The sequence below is a fragment of the Phasianus colchicus genome, chromosome 18 (assembly GCF_987193195.1).
Source record: "Phasianus colchicus chromosome 18, bPhaCol1.hap1.1, whole genome shotgun sequence".
NCBI lineage: Eukaryota > Metazoa > Chordata > Aves > Galliformes > Phasianidae > Phasianus > Phasianus colchicus.
In genome coordinates this window covers 909,262-923,928 of record NC_143453.1, presented here as the reverse complement: position 1 = coordinate 923,928, position 14,667 = coordinate 909,262, and the positions used below count along the sequence as shown (strand labels likewise).

The 14,667-nt window shown below is 53.6% G+C and overlaps 1 protein-coding gene across 3 annotated transcripts in view; it reads left to right on the top strand.

The window, feature by feature from the left end:
- The window catches only part of RBM19 (RNA binding motif protein 19), a 47,370-nt gene extending 35,741 nt beyond the window's left edge, over positions 1 to 11,629 (top strand). The window contains exons 23-27 of one of the 3 annotated variants that reach the window (XR_016472046.1): positions 6 to 111; positions 4,432 to 4,552; positions 7,933 to 8,044; positions 9,859 to 9,985; positions 11,349 to 11,629. Coding sequence is in view for 2 of the 3 variants with exons in the window: in XM_031592079.2 (XP_031447939.2) it covers positions 6 to 111; positions 4,432 to 4,552; positions 7,933 to 8,024 (319 nt within the window). In the remaining variant the exon portion in view is untranslated. The remainder of the gene's footprint in view (positions 1 to 5; positions 112 to 4,431; positions 4,553 to 7,932; positions 8,045 to 9,858; positions 9,986 to 11,348) is intronic. The other 2 variants (XM_031592079.2, XM_031592080.2) reach the window with 2 other exon arrangements.
- Positions 11,630 to 14,667: the final 3,038 nt, after the last annotated feature.

Here is a 14,667-nt window from a genome sequence, read left to right as displayed (position 1 = left end):
CACAGCACCTTCGGGGAGCTGAAGACCGTCCGGCTGCCCAAGAAGATGGCAGGAACGGGCTCACACCGCGGCTTCGGCTTCGTGGATTTCCTCACCAAGCAGGATGCCAAGGTGAGGCTCACTCCCTTCCCAGCCCTTTCCTGGTTCAGGGGGATGCGGGGGCTGCTTGCTGGGGCTTATCCCAGGTCTGACATGCTGTTGGACTCACCACAGAGCTGCGATGGAGCCAAACCCCAAAATTGGGCAGCCCCCAGAGGTTCTTTGTGTCTGCATTTGGGACATTGGCATACTGTCACTCCCTCTGAAGCCAACATACCTACACCCTACAGAGGTGACTTCTGAACAGATCTTCTCTGTGGCTGTGGGGAAGGTCAGGAATGGCTGCTGGCACAGCTATGCCTTGCAGTACCATGCTTCAGACCTGCAAGCCTCTGCCTGTGGGAGGAATGGCTTCAGAGTAGTGCTAACAGCCACTGGACAGTCAGATGTGCGCTGTTGTTATGGAGCTGACACCCAGGGCTCCTGGGGACAGCTGGCTCTGGGACATGGCATGGGCTTCACCCCCAGAAAACAAATGGTCCCATGTGGTCCTGCTTGAGCTGGCTAACCAGAGGTGGCTCATGGGAAGGAAAAGAAATACCATCACAGTATCACTCTTTTCAAAGTGCTTCCTGGAGTACCTTGCAGGAGAATATCCTGGGATCCTGAGCTGTGCTGGTTGGGACTGAGTTCTGAGCAAGGAGTACCTGCTCAGAGAGCTGTGTGACAGCAGCCATATCCCAGCCCCTGTCTTCCAGCACTCCTGCAAGGAGAGCTGGGGAGGGTTTGCTTCTACCAGCAAAACATGTTTGCGGGAGGCAGGACAGCAGCTGGTGTGCGGGGCAGTGCTTCCAGCCAGCAGGTAGTGCCACTAGGACTGCAGACTGTGCAGGGCAGCTTTGTTTTGTGGTATGTGTCTGATGCAGTGGGTGCAAGTTGATGTGAAGGTGCAGTTTGGGTGTCCCTGCTGCTGGCGATGTGTGGGATCTGGAGGAGGAGCGGCTGTGGGTATGGGCCAGGGGTCATCACTGTGGTGTTACTGCCTGAAACCAGTCCCAGTTTTCAAGACCATGAGCAGAGGTGATAGAGGGAGGAGCAGAGAGCAGGCATAGCCTATGTTTATATTTTTAGACAGGATCCATTGATCCAAGATCACAAGGGACTATTAGATCATCTGTTTCAGCATGACCTCCCCTATAGCACAGCACATGGGCTTTCTGTGTTAGTCCTCTATTGATCCACATTCAAACCTCCTTTGACTCAGCACCATGCTCTCCTCTGGGCTGCGTACCTCCAGGACAGCTCTGTTTGGTGCACCTCTGCTCATACAGAGCCTCTGCCAGCTGCTCTTTCACGAGCAGCCCGGTGCAGGAGAGAGGTGCCCTGCTCCAGGTGCTCCTGCTGCCAGCATCTAGCAAGGACCAACACTCCCCTGGTCCCACAACACAGGGACAGCCCTGGAGCTTGAGCCCTGAGAAAGATCACTCCAAGGATTCCTCTTCTTTTCCAACAAAGCAGCTTTTCTTCCTTCCTTCCTTCCTTCCTTTTTTTTTTTTTCTTTCCTTTTTTTCAACCTCTTCTCTTTTAGGGATTTAATTGTCTCACAAGTGGCACATCAAGTACACTCCATTGGCCGTCTGGAAAAGGATGTGCTATGTATTGATGAATAGGATCCTGAATATTGTAAACACAGCCGTAATTGGCTGAGAGTTTATTGCTAAGTGAAATGAGAGAGGAGGGGAGTGGGCCTGGAGACCTCTGAGCTGAATGGCTGCAGACGATCAATGACTTTTTTTTTCCCTAAGAGTGGTAATTTGGAAATCGCTTATAAGCATCTTATAAAACATGATGCTTTTATAATAGAACAGTTACGGTGGCTTTGTTGGGCATTTAAAACCTGTGACCTCCCCGTTTGTCTTTCTCTGAGCCGTGACAGAGCACCTGCAGTGGTTCTTCAAAGCTGGGACAGAGGTGTGGGCTCCCACTGCAGTCCTGGGGCTGAGCCCGTGAAGTTTGCTTCCTGCAGCTGTCCCTGGAGCTGTGGGGTGGTCCTGGTGTGCACCAGGTGGGCACCTTGCATGCAGTGTCAACTCTGGGTACGGAAGTGTTAACCACGGGATACGTTTCCTGAAGTTCCCCATGCAGAATTGTTGTGGGATTGTTTTTATTTTTAAACTATTAACTGGGAGCCAAGTTTCCACTTTTCTCCCTCGTCAATATAAAAATACATCTGGTCTCCAAATAGAAATTGCCCTTTTGGGAAAGACAGCCAGCCCTTTAGAAATGTGCACACATGGAAGGAAAAATCCTGTGTGCAGCTGGCGGTGCTGCAAGCATCCTTGGGTGGGACTGTTTCTTGTGAGGAAGGGAAATGTATCAGTCTCCTAATGGTGGTGACCCTCTGTCCCTCCAATGCTGCCAGCCTGAGGCTCTTCAGCTTGAATGTTTTACAGAGCGAGGCAGGGGGCTGCAGGCAGAGCAGCCCTGTCCTCAAATTAACAGAGCACACAGGAATGGTCACAGCACCCCAGCCCAGCTGTCCAATGCAGCACGGTGCTCAGCCCACAGCAGGTGCAGCCCCCAGGAGCATCTCGTGCCCACAGCCCGTCTGCTCGTCCTCCCTTTGCACTTTTCCTGTTCAAATGTGTCTTTCTCCTCCCTGTTTTTTTTTTGTTTCGTTTTTTTTTTTTTCATGCAATAGAAGCAGTGGCACATTTCCCCTTCTTGCAGGAAGATGTTGGGCCTTTGGATGCATGGGGGAAGCTTTACTCCCCTTCACCCCTTTGTCTCTTAAATCACCAGCGTATCCTCTCTCTTCCCTGAGGTAGTATGGATCCCACTCAAAGCAGCAAATTCAACTTGTTTATTTTCAGTGGTTCCCAAAGGAAATGATGTTGGGTGTTTTCCACCTGAAGCGCACAGCTCCTCCTCTGCATCCCCAGCCTGGGGAACCCTGCAGCACTGGGTGCTTTGCTTCTCTGATGTGCAGGAGCACTGGGGCTGGGCAGGAGCTGTGCACCTCCCATGTCCCACAAGCAGGTTCCTCCATCACACAGCATCCCTCTGCATCATGGGTCCAGGGGATGCTGTATATACCTATGCCCTGTCCTACAGCCTCCTCTGCCTGGTGCTGCAGCTTGTGAGCAATCCAGAAGTCAAAATGAACAAATGAGAGCCAATGGTGAGCACTGCCGCTGTTTGCCAGGCGATGGCAATGGCTCTTTGTGCCAATGCAAACAGCCATCACAGCTCCCCACTGCTGCTCCCCCTGAGTGTTTGTTTAAGCCAACACATTGCTCTGCTAATTGGATCCCATTCTGAGTGGAAATGGGCCTTTAAAACAACAGCAGTGGCAAATAAAGGCAGCTGTAGCTGCAGAAGGCTGCAGCCTCTCATAGGGAAGCACAGCCCCCCAGAAATGAGGCCTGTGTGGGTCTGGGGGAGTGGCAGGGTGGAGAGATGGAGAGCACTGATATGGCAGCAGGGTGCAGGGAATGGGAGATGTGTTCCTCTCTTCTGGATTGAATGGGAGTTGTGGGAGTGATGGAGAGTCAGAACCACTGAATTGTTAAGGTTGGAAAAGACTTCTAAGATCACAAGTCCAACCCCAATGCATCCCCACCACGCCCACTGTCCATGTCCCTCAGTGCCACATCTCTGTGGGGCTTGAACAGAGGGGCGTGTTTCTGTCTGCTGTGCCTCGAGTGAGCTTACAGACTTCATGAATTTACTTAATCCTAATCCTGGCTGAGGGTTTTTAAAGAGCATGCTGGATTCTTTGCTTTGCCCCATGCCTAGCCATATATTGCACAGCTGTGCTGGCCAGCTTGCTTGCATTCAGTGTCAGCAAGATATAGCTGCTGTATGGCTGATTGTGAAGACAAAGGGAAGTCAGGGAGAAAGCAGGGGGAAGGCAAGGGGAAGGCAGACTTCCTGGCACAGGCTGAGACTCGTCCTGCTGATGGACTCAGAGCAGCCTCTGCTGATGTTGGGTTGTGCTTTGCTGTGCCAGCATGGAGTGGGAGGGTTCCCAGGTGCACCAGGCAGTTAGTTGCATCTTTCTTTCCCTTCTCAAGGGCACGTGCTGCCACAGTGCCAACAGGCACCAGGTGTGACCTGAACCCCCTGCACTGCCCCCCACCTCACCGGACAGCAGCACTGCTGGCCCCAGGGCTGTCCCAGGGCTAGAGGGTGGTGATTGCTCTTTGCAGATGTGTGGAAGATAAATGATCAGGCCAGAGGTGCTGATGGAGACGATTCTGCCCTGTCAGAGCAGAGTGCCCAGAGCAGGGTGCACTCCCTTTCAGATTCAGGGTGGAGGGAGGGAGGGACATCTTTGTTTTCCTTTACTTCTTATTTTCTGCTTTTTTTTTTTTTGACTTTGATCTTCAGAAAGCATTCAATGCCCTGTGCCACAGCACGCACTTGTATGGCCGCAGGCTGGTCCTGGAGTGGGCAGACACAGAGGAGACGGTGGAGGCCCTGAGGCGGAGGACAGCTGACCACTTCCACGGTAAAGCATCCTCCTGGCTGCTGGCACACCCAGCTGGCACCGATTCACTGGCACACAGCCATGCTGCGCCGGCCCTTCCCCACCCAGGAGAGGTGGACACACTGCTGGGAAACTGCTGCGCTCAGGGAGCCCAGCATGCAGCTCTGTGCAGGTCGAGCAGAGGGGTGCAGGTTGGCTGCTTCATCTGACATGGCCAGGCATATGTGCCATTTACCCACTGCACTGGCAGCACTGGGGCTGTCTGTGCCAGCTGCAGGCTCTGCTGTGCCGGCACCCTGCAGTGCTGTGGAGATGGGAACAGCAGGGGATGAGCAGCCCTGTTGGCACTGTGCCACACAGATAACCTCCAAGCAGAGGAGTGTGGGCAGGGATGGGCACTGGGAGGGTGATGGGGTCATAGAGAAGCTTGGTTACAAAGAACAAATAATGTGACCATCGGGTGGGATCCAGAGAGTGCTGTTTGGATCAGGTGCCCGAGAGTGACAGCTCGGTAGATAGCAGCACTGCAGGCTGCTATTGACAGCCATTGACAGCGCAAACACTTGGCTTGGCAAATATTTATGTAGGAAGGGCTCCCCTGGGCTGGAGGACTGAGCTGGAGATCGATGCTCTCCTCCCGAATCCCCTGCAGCATCCCTTACCTCTGCCACACACCTGCCTGTCACCGGGGGTGGCACAGCACCGTGGGGATGGGCAAAGCACTGTTCCCAGTGGTGAGTGGGAGCTAGATGTGTGGTGGGGTGGGACATGGGCTGAGCACCAGCCTGGGCGCTGAGAAGACCTAAAGGAGCCCAGTGGTGTTTGCCATGTATAACAGCTGCAGGCATGCATGGGGAGCAGGGAGGACAGGCACTGCCTAGAGGTGGATGCACCCTCCGGAGTGTAGCTCCCAGTAGCAGTGTGGAGCCAGGCTCCAGGCAGCACAGCTCATAGCAGAGCCCATGGCCAGGCTCTGGGCAGCACTGCTCCATGGCACAGCCCGTGGCCAGGCTCCAAGTGGCGCAGCTCATGGCACAGCTCAGGCCAGGCTCTGTGCAGCACAGCTCTATGGCATAGTTAAGAGCTGCTTGCCCCTCAGCGGTTCTGGGGCAGTGTCAGTTTGGTCTTAGCACAGAAGTGCTTCCTGATGCCCAGAGCTGAGCTGCAGGAGGTGAAGCATTTCCCATTCCAGCTCCACCTCCCCTGTGCTGCAGTCATGCACCTTACTTCTGGACACTGCTTACACAAATTTGACCCCTCAGGTCTTGTTTGTTAGGTTGGAGAGCTGTGGACCCCAAGTCTCGTCTCTTGTCATAGCAGACAGGTCATATCTGAGTCATCATTTGCAAAGATCCAGCAGACACAGCAGGATGGAGCAGGGCCCCTTCCCTCACTGCACAGCACCTGGTGCTCTGCAGTCCCACCCAGAACTGTTTGTGTGCATTCATGAGCATCCCCCTGTTCACGTACTGTCAGTGTGCAAACCTACACAGCCATCCATCTATCCATCCATCCATCCATCCGTCCATCCATCCGTCCACCTCCTTTTGTTTGTATCCCTTTCCCTCCATGCCCACCGCAGGCAATGCGGCCGCACCACGTCCCGCTCCCATCCTCCCCATTGCCATCGACCTGTGTTGGGAGCACAGTGCCAGCAGGCCGCCGGCCTCCTGCCAGCGCTAACGCGGGCGCCAGCTGCGCCGGGCGCTCCTCCTGCTCCTCGCCATCGATCAGAGAATTAACTGACAGATGGGAAATGCTGCACCGAGCACAGGAAGGGGAAGGGCTGGCTCCTACTGGGGGGCGAAGCAGTGGGAGCCGTGGGGCTGGGTCCGGCCCTTGTTTGAGTAGGAGAGGGCAGAGAAAGGAGGGCAGGGGCTAAGCCCCCGCTTGCTTCCCTGCTCAAGCTGCAGCCCCTGAGCTGCTACTTCCCCATCGGTTGTGGCTCGCTTTGTATTGTCTTTCTTCCTCTTTTCTTCTTTCTTTCTTTCTTTTTTTTATTTATTTTTTCTTTTTTTTCTGAGAGCGCATCTGTAACTAATGCAAACACATGCCATAGCCAGAGAGTAAACCCCGCAGGATTAGCATGGCATCCGCAGCCCCGCCACGGTGTAATCCCGCCGTAATCCCTGCCGGCCCGCCCCCGGCTTTGGCTATTGTTTAAAGGGAGTAAATGGGATCGTTAGTGGCAAACCCTAACCAGCCTGGAGCAGCAGAACGGACCTACGACCGATCCACTTCCACCCTCCTCCTTTTATATTATTTCATTTCTTTATCCTCTTTTGCCTCCCTGTTAGGTGGCCGTGGGCTGCCTGGTGGCACATGGCATGGCATGGGTGTCCATGCACATGGTGTGGGTGCTTGTGCATGGGGTGTAGGTGATTGCACAGGGCAGTGCACAAGTTGCCTCTGAGGGGCTGCAGGGTTAGGATGTCCCTATGCCCCAGGTTTGTTTGCAGTGGATGTGAGGATGTGGGACCACGCTTGGTGCTGTCTCACCTCAGCTCAGGGCAGCAGGCAGCAGGAGCTGGGTTAGAGCCTTCATCTGGCCTCGGCCATCCTTTTTTGTGTCTGTAAGTGCCCTGATGGGGCAGAGCTGTGCATGGGGCCTGGGGTGGCTGCTGCACAACCCCCAGGAGCAGGCGGGCCCTGGCACTCTGACAAGGAATTAATTGAAAAATAAAATCGTTAGGTGGGAACTCCAGAAATGCAAAACTGTTCCAAGCTGGGGGAGGCAGAAGAGGGGGATGTGAGCTTTTGTCAGGTTAATTTCTTCTGTATTGATGTTTTGTGACATTTACTTGTTGTTTATCTCCCGCAGCAGCTGTAATACTAAAAGAAAACGCACAGCTTGTTCCATTTATTTATTTTACACCTTTTCTTCAGTCCTATGGTATGTTTGTTTGTTTGAGAAACCCGGCGAGGCTTTTGATGTCTGAGGCAGGATTCAAACAGCTGTTCTCCATGTGCTCTGCAGCCGCTGGCAGGAAGTGGGGGGGGGCAGCTTTCTGCGGAGGGCACTCTGTGCCTGGTGGGGGGGACGTGGCACTGCCGTGCACCCGGCATGGGGCAGGCAGATCCAGCACTGCAGGCCTGTAGCATCATCTGAACTCCACTAGGACTGGGGTCTGGCCCCAAGGGACCAGCCTGGTGTCCGGACAGCTCCTGCGGCCACTCTTGGACTTGGGATGGGTGAACTGCATTTAAGGGCTGGCATTGCCACGTGTTGGCTGGAGATGAGCACATGGCTTCCAGCAGAGCCTTGGAGTAAAGATGCTGTGGGTGTGGAGACAGCTCCTCAGTGGTGCCCATGGGATTGGTGGGTAGGACTGGGCTGCATGTGGTGCACGTACCCCTTTGTGACCCTTGTCTTCATTTTTCTCCTACCTGTGCCTCTACAGATTCCCCAAAGAGGAAGAAGCGATCAGAGGTGTTGGGTGAAATCCTGGAGCAGCTAGAGGAGGAGGGGGGCAACAAGGATGAGGCCCTCTAGCCAGTCTCCAGCATGGTGAGGTAGGTATGGCAGTGCTGGCCCTGCAGGATGTGCTGCTGCTGTGAGGAGGGACAGCTCCTGGGGGCAGGGACGTGGGTGGCTCAGAGCCATGCTCGGTGTGTGCTTCCTTTCCCCCACAGGGACAGGAACAATTCCAGCAGGGTTACATGGCTGCAGGAACAATCCCAGCAGGGTTATACTGCTGCCCACGTCACGCAGTTGCAGTGTGTACATGGCCTCGAGATAGCGTTTGTTCCCCTGGAGCTGCTCAGCTGAAGGACACATCCAGTGGCCAGCAGCTCTACAGCATGCAGCTGGAGAAGGGATGGAGCAGCAGTGTCCAGAGCCAGGCAGACCCAGCTGTTTGGACACAGCCTGCCCCAGCAGGCTGTACCACTGCCCACAGACAGTGTCTGCAAACCTCCCCAGCTCTGCTCTGCTACTGGAGCCAGTGCTCCCAGCTCTGCTGCTGCTTCCTGGAGCCACACGCTGCACCTCTCTGCCCCTAGGAGTGAGCACTGCAGGCACTGGGACTGACCCCCAGACTCACTCACAGGCTGTGGGGTACTAATGCCTGCCCTTTGCAGCAACCCCAGCACAATGCCCAGGCCTCAGCCTTGCCCTGGGACAGGTATTTGTGCCCATAGTACAGGTGGAAAAACAGAGGCACGTGATGAAGCAGCACTATCAAAGCAGCTGTCAGTTGAATGGGGATGGTCACTGTCATTGAACACTGTCTGAACACTGTCACTGAACTCAACTAGGGATGAGTTCAGTGCAGAGTGCTGGAATCTCTGGGGTTTTTTTGTTGTTTAGACTTTTTTTGCCTGGCATTGATGAGTGACAATCCTGGCAGGGCTGGGAGGGTGACAGCAGGGGAGCAGCGTGGGCAGCAGAGCCCCGTGTGTCAGGGGGCTGCCATCAGCTCAGCCTGGGGGAAAGAGACATCTCTGGGGAAGTGACAGTGAAAGATGGGGAGGGATGGGAGGCACGTGGCACTGCAAGAAAAGATGAAAACCATCCCAAGATCCATGGGAAGAGTGCTGCAGGGTAATAATGTATATACAAATCGCTAGGTAAAACACAAGGGTCGGACAAGGATGCTCAGCAAGAGGGAGGCACCGGCAGCACAGTGCAGCCAGGACTGAGCTGGGCCCTGCCCACACACTGCCCCCAGCACTCAGTTTCAGCAGAGCCTCGCAGGGCTACAAGTTTGGGTTGGATTTTCCCGTGCTGGTTTTCTTTTCTTTTTTTTTTATTTTTTGTCTTTTTCCCTCCCTTCATTGTCTTTTGTGGCAGGGCAGGGTTCTTGCTGCGCATTTCTGAGGTCTGCAGCGGCGGCGAAAAGGATTAGCGCAAGCTGAGCATGTAGGCTTCAGAGAACAGAGCAGAGTTTGGTTTCAACATCTAATTCAATTTGTTCTGCCGAGATTGAAATATGAAATGGTTGCCAGTCAAATGTTCAAAGGGGGGAGGAGGGATGATAGGAGAGAGGGAGCCTTCCAAATTTAAATTTTAATGAAAATTAATTTAACCCTTTGATATGTTTTAAAACATGTTATTTCCCTGTCTGGATATGGGCTGGAAAACATTCACAAGGGTTTTTTTCCATACCTTCAAACATAATGAAGGTTTTCTTTTTCCCTTAATGATACTTATCTCGTTGAGCAGTTCGACACTGGTTAATTTTTCAGGCAATTTGGTATCGGGGAAATCTGTTTGATGTGTGCGGGTGGGGGGGCTGTGTATGTACACAGCTCTGTGCCCATACATTAATTATGGAAGTGCTGATCGCAGCTCTGGAGAACAGTTGGAGTTAATTCCCGCTCTGCAGGCAAGGACCCGACTTCTTTGTTGCATGCGGAGGATCCCACACAACGCACCCTAAGATGACAGCAGGTGTAACAGCAGCGTTCTGAGCTGTGGGGCGGCTCTTGGGTGCTGGCTGCAGCTGTGCTGGGGTAGGGGCATGAACTTCTCACCTCTGCATGTACTGCTCGCCCCGCTGCTGCTGGGCACAGCCAGCAGCCCCTGTGCCCCGGAGCACTGCGTGACACGGACGCGCTGCCTCCTGCTTCCCGAAATGTATGCATCTGAGAGGGGGAGAAATCGCATGGCAGGGCTTGAGATTTCAGACTTATCCATTCATGAATAATAATCAGGCTCAGTAATTCACAGTAAATGGGTATCCAAATTGGCTAATAAGGGAGGCTTTCACCCCAAACTGGAGCTGGGAAGAGAGGCAGAGAGAATATCAACAAATGTTGGCTGAGGCATATGTGCACGATGTGACCTGAATTGGAGAAATATGCAAAGCGATGGGAGCGGGAGCACGGCTCTGCCAGGGGTCCGTGGGGCAGAGGGACAGCAGCAGCACTCTGCACCCTGCCTGGGGCTGGCGCTTTCCCATCACACATTCCAGCAGAGCCTTGCAGGGCTGTGGGTTGAGGTTGGATGTCAGGCCCGTGGGACAGGTCGGTGCCTGTGACTGCTGCCGCTCACTGCACAATGAGGCTGTCCTGAGGGCTGCAGGACCTGGCAGCAGGCATAGAAGCTTTGCCTTGCGCCTGGCACGGAGCCTGCAGGTGTGCAAGAAGCAGCTCGCGAGCATCCGGGTGCGTGCGGGATGCAAGAGGAGGAAAGGGGGAAAACCTGCATGGGGCTTTATGGGGTGGAAGGTGCTGAAAATGAAGGAAGCCACAAAAAAAAAAAAAAAAAAAAAAGGAGAGTGGAGAAATTGGTGCATGAGGATGAACTCAGGATGGATGCTTGGGGCAGCGAGCCAGGGCCAGCTGGGTGCTGGGACACAGGAGCCAGCATGCCCTTCCCAAATCCTGCTTTCAGGCACTGGCAGCACTGTGCCCAGCCCTGCAGGCGGGAAACAGAGCTGTGGCTTCGTTAGGATGCAGCCCTCAGATCTCCACTCTCCCTCTGACGGCTGAGTGTGATTGACACTTACAAATTACCCAGCCAAAAGTGTCGAGTCTTTGACCCCTGAGTAACATCTTTGGCAAGCCTGAGATTTGCCAGCATTTTGTCATCTAATTACTACAAATCCCTTGAAAATTCTCTGGCTGGTGAATTTTTAATGCAGGACAATCTCAATGTGATGCATCGCCCAGATGGGCACACACACACACGCTCCTGCCATTCCCCCTCACCCACCCACTCTCATCTTTTCCCTTCCCTCTCCATCACCCCCCTGCCCCAGCACTGCAGGACCCAGGGCTGCACCTCAGCTCCTCCAGCCCCACCACCTCCTGCAAGCTGTGTGGCAATGACTGGTGGCTGCTTCATGGCATTGCCTTTATTCTTTTTTCCTAGGGCTGATGGATGGAGAACTGATGGATTCTCAGTGAACACTCACCTGTTGTGTACCCACAGTCCATCCCCAGAGTGCAGAGCTGTGCTGCTGCCCCAGGACCCTCCTCCATCCACAGCACCAGGGCAGGAGCCAGCACTGAGGTGGGAGTCCTGGCCAGCCCCAATCAGTCTGGCAGATTTGCTCTTCATGTCTGAAGTAAATGATCATTTGTATACATTAAAAGCCATGCATATATTTTTAATAAGAGCTTTACGAAATCTCAAGGTTTGCTTGGATGTATTTCTGAATTCGTGGGGTTATTCTGTCCTGATGGGTGGATAAGGGTGATAAGGGAGCGGGGCGGGGGCCGTGGTGCTTTCGGCTCTGCCTGTGTCACTTCTGTCCCCTCTCGCAGGCAGCTGCCTCCCACCTCTGCCTGGCTTTCAAAGGGAAAGAGGCTTTGCTTTGCAGCCAGGCTACCACGTTACATATGTACGCAGCTGATAAAGTATTTTCACTTCACCCCTTTCCCCTCTGGGAATCGCTGTCTTACGGCAAAACTGTTTTGTCTGACAAGGGCTGAACAGATTACACATGTTGGCTGCAAACACGGGGCCTTTTTTTTTTTTTTTTTTTTTTTTTTGAGAACCATATACCTTAAAAAAAAATGATCCTTGAAGCACCTCAGTGCCTGGGGTGCCATCACACTGCCTGTGCATCTCTTCAGGTCTATGTCCACTGTGTGTGTCACGTGGTCCCATCAGAGCCCCAAGCCACTGAAGTGCCCTCAATGCCATTCAGCGCCTGCATCAGCCTGGCCAGGAGTTCTGGCTGCAGTTTAGGGTAGGATGTCCCAGCACCCCTCACCTCCACTGACAGCAGTGAGATGGTGCCCTCATGAGGAAAGCATAAATGTTTCTTAGGAATTACGTAGGAACAATCGTGTTGAACGTCAGAATTACCCCACTCCATTGCAGCAGTGCAACCCATTGGGTCCCACATAGCTGTGTGCGTTGCCTGCGGTCCCTGGTCCAGGGACCCCTGAATGAAGCCCAAACAGCTCTGCTCTGTGATCGCGCTCACTCTTTTTTTTCCCCATTTCACAGTACTAATGTGAGATCCCATTGAAGCAACAGGTCAAGGCCCTGGGAATGCTTTGCTTCCCCCAAGTCATTTCTGGAGATAATTAACTGTGTGATCCCCCGGCTGGAACCCACTGTGGCTGTGCAGAGTGCAGGGAGCCCAGGTTGTGCAGGAGTCTGAGGGCTGAAGCCTCTGGGCTGAATAGGCACTGGGCTCCTGCTCCTTGCCTCAGTCTCCCCTGCTCTTTGCCTCATTTTCCCCTCCCAGACTGCTTGCAGGGGACTCTCCATACACAAACACACGTGGCTGCAGCCCCCTACAGAGAAGAGTGCTCATGGAAAATATTGAACCTGAGGGGTTGCAGTGGTAATGCCTAAAAAAGAAGCAAGGGGAAAAGTGACGACCGTGTGCTCCCCCTGGGGAGTGTTCTGCTGAAATTCAGATCTTAAAAATTCAGATGAGAGGAAATGGGATTGAAACAGCGCAGCACCTTTGAGATGATTGAGGGCTTGGATAGAAGCAGTGGCTAAGGAGGGCCTGGGCCCCTGTCAGCCCCTCCTGATCACTGCCCAACATGCCCTTGTGCCCTGCTGGTCCTGCCCTGTCCACCATGGGGTAGCCATGATGGGGCCGAGCAGCTCTTCTCTCCATCCACACACCAAAAGGGAAAGGGAGGGAGAGAAAAAACGGGAGGGTAAGGAAATGTCAAATCAATCATATTTAAACAAAAGCCTCTTCGGCCCAAGGGCCCTTTTAAAAGCTGCTTATTTAATTAAAAGTCCCATTTTCCATATTTATGGCTCTTATTCAGTTAAATATTAACCGCCTGGGCCAGGGCTGGTTAATTCTTTGGGAAGAGGCAGCATTGGAGTTCATTAGGAGTTTGTCAGGTGGCCGGCACACTCGGCAGATGGAGAGTGGATGGGTGAATGGGGGGACAAACAGACGGATGGATGGATGGGTGTATGAATAGATGGATGGATGAGTGGGTGGATGGGTGGATGGGTGGATGGATGGATGGATGGAGGGAGGGAAGAAAGGAGGGAGGGAGGGAGGTAGCGGTGGGTGGATGGATGGAAGGATGAATGGATGGATGGATGGATGGATGGATGGATGGATGGATGGATGGATGGAGAGAGGGAAGAAGGGAGGGAGGTAGGGAGGTAGCGGTGGGTGGATGGGTGGATGGGTGGATGGGTGGATGGGTGGATGGGTGGATGAACAGATGAATGAAGGGACCAATGGAAGGATGAATGGATGGAAGGATAGATGGATGGATGGACTGACAGACAAATGGGTAGACAGATAGGTGGATGGATGGATGGATGGATGAAAGAATGAAAGGATGAATGGATGGGTTGATGCAGGACAGCTCACGAGTACAGAAGAACAGAACCATCACCAGCCCAACTCACCGGGGCCATCCCTTGTCACCTTCCCAGCTGCCATTCTTAAAATGGGATACAAGGAAATGGGGGGGGAAATGGAAATTTTGGCTGTTTGGCCAAATCCTCTTGAGCTGAGCAGGAGGGCAGAGGAGGTTTGGATGTGTGTGGATGGGGTGGAGGTGGAAGACATTGGGGTGCAGGGACCCCAGGGAGCAGAGCAGGGGAGATGGCTGTATCATTGGCTCTTCAACCAAGGTGACAGCACAGCCACATTCCCACACTGAGCCTGTCCCAGGGGATCTGATGGGATAGAGGCCACCGTCCTTCTTCCTGGAAAGGTTCAAGAGGGTTTTTAAAAGGTCATAATGGAGAAACGAAGAGATCAGTGATTGGCCTTGGAGAGATGCAAGTCTCTCGGGAGCTCAGTGCAGGTGTGGATGAAACTCACTGTGTGCCAGCATGAGAAAGGGCTGAATGCAAGGAGCTGGCAGTTCCTCCAAGCAGAGTGGCAGCACAGGGAATCCGAAGCTTCTGTAGGATCCTCTTGAGGAGAGGTGACATGGCTCCTGGGCTCAACTAGGTGCACCAACGAGCAACAGGTCTCGGCTGTGACAGAAGCACTTGCTGCATGCCCAGCTCTTGCTGCATGAAATACCCATGTCCTTTCTAGTGAGCATTCTCCCTGCTTTGGGTGGCTGTTTTGGCCACTCTCAGATGAGTGCTTGGCTCATCTTGGTTGTGACCTTAACGAGTGCTTGGCTCATCTTGGTTGTGACCTTAATGAGAGCTGTCTGCTGCTTTGCTGATGCCCAGCTGCTTTAACCTGTGTCCCTGTGGCACTGTGGAGAAGGCCAAGGGCTCCTCCTAG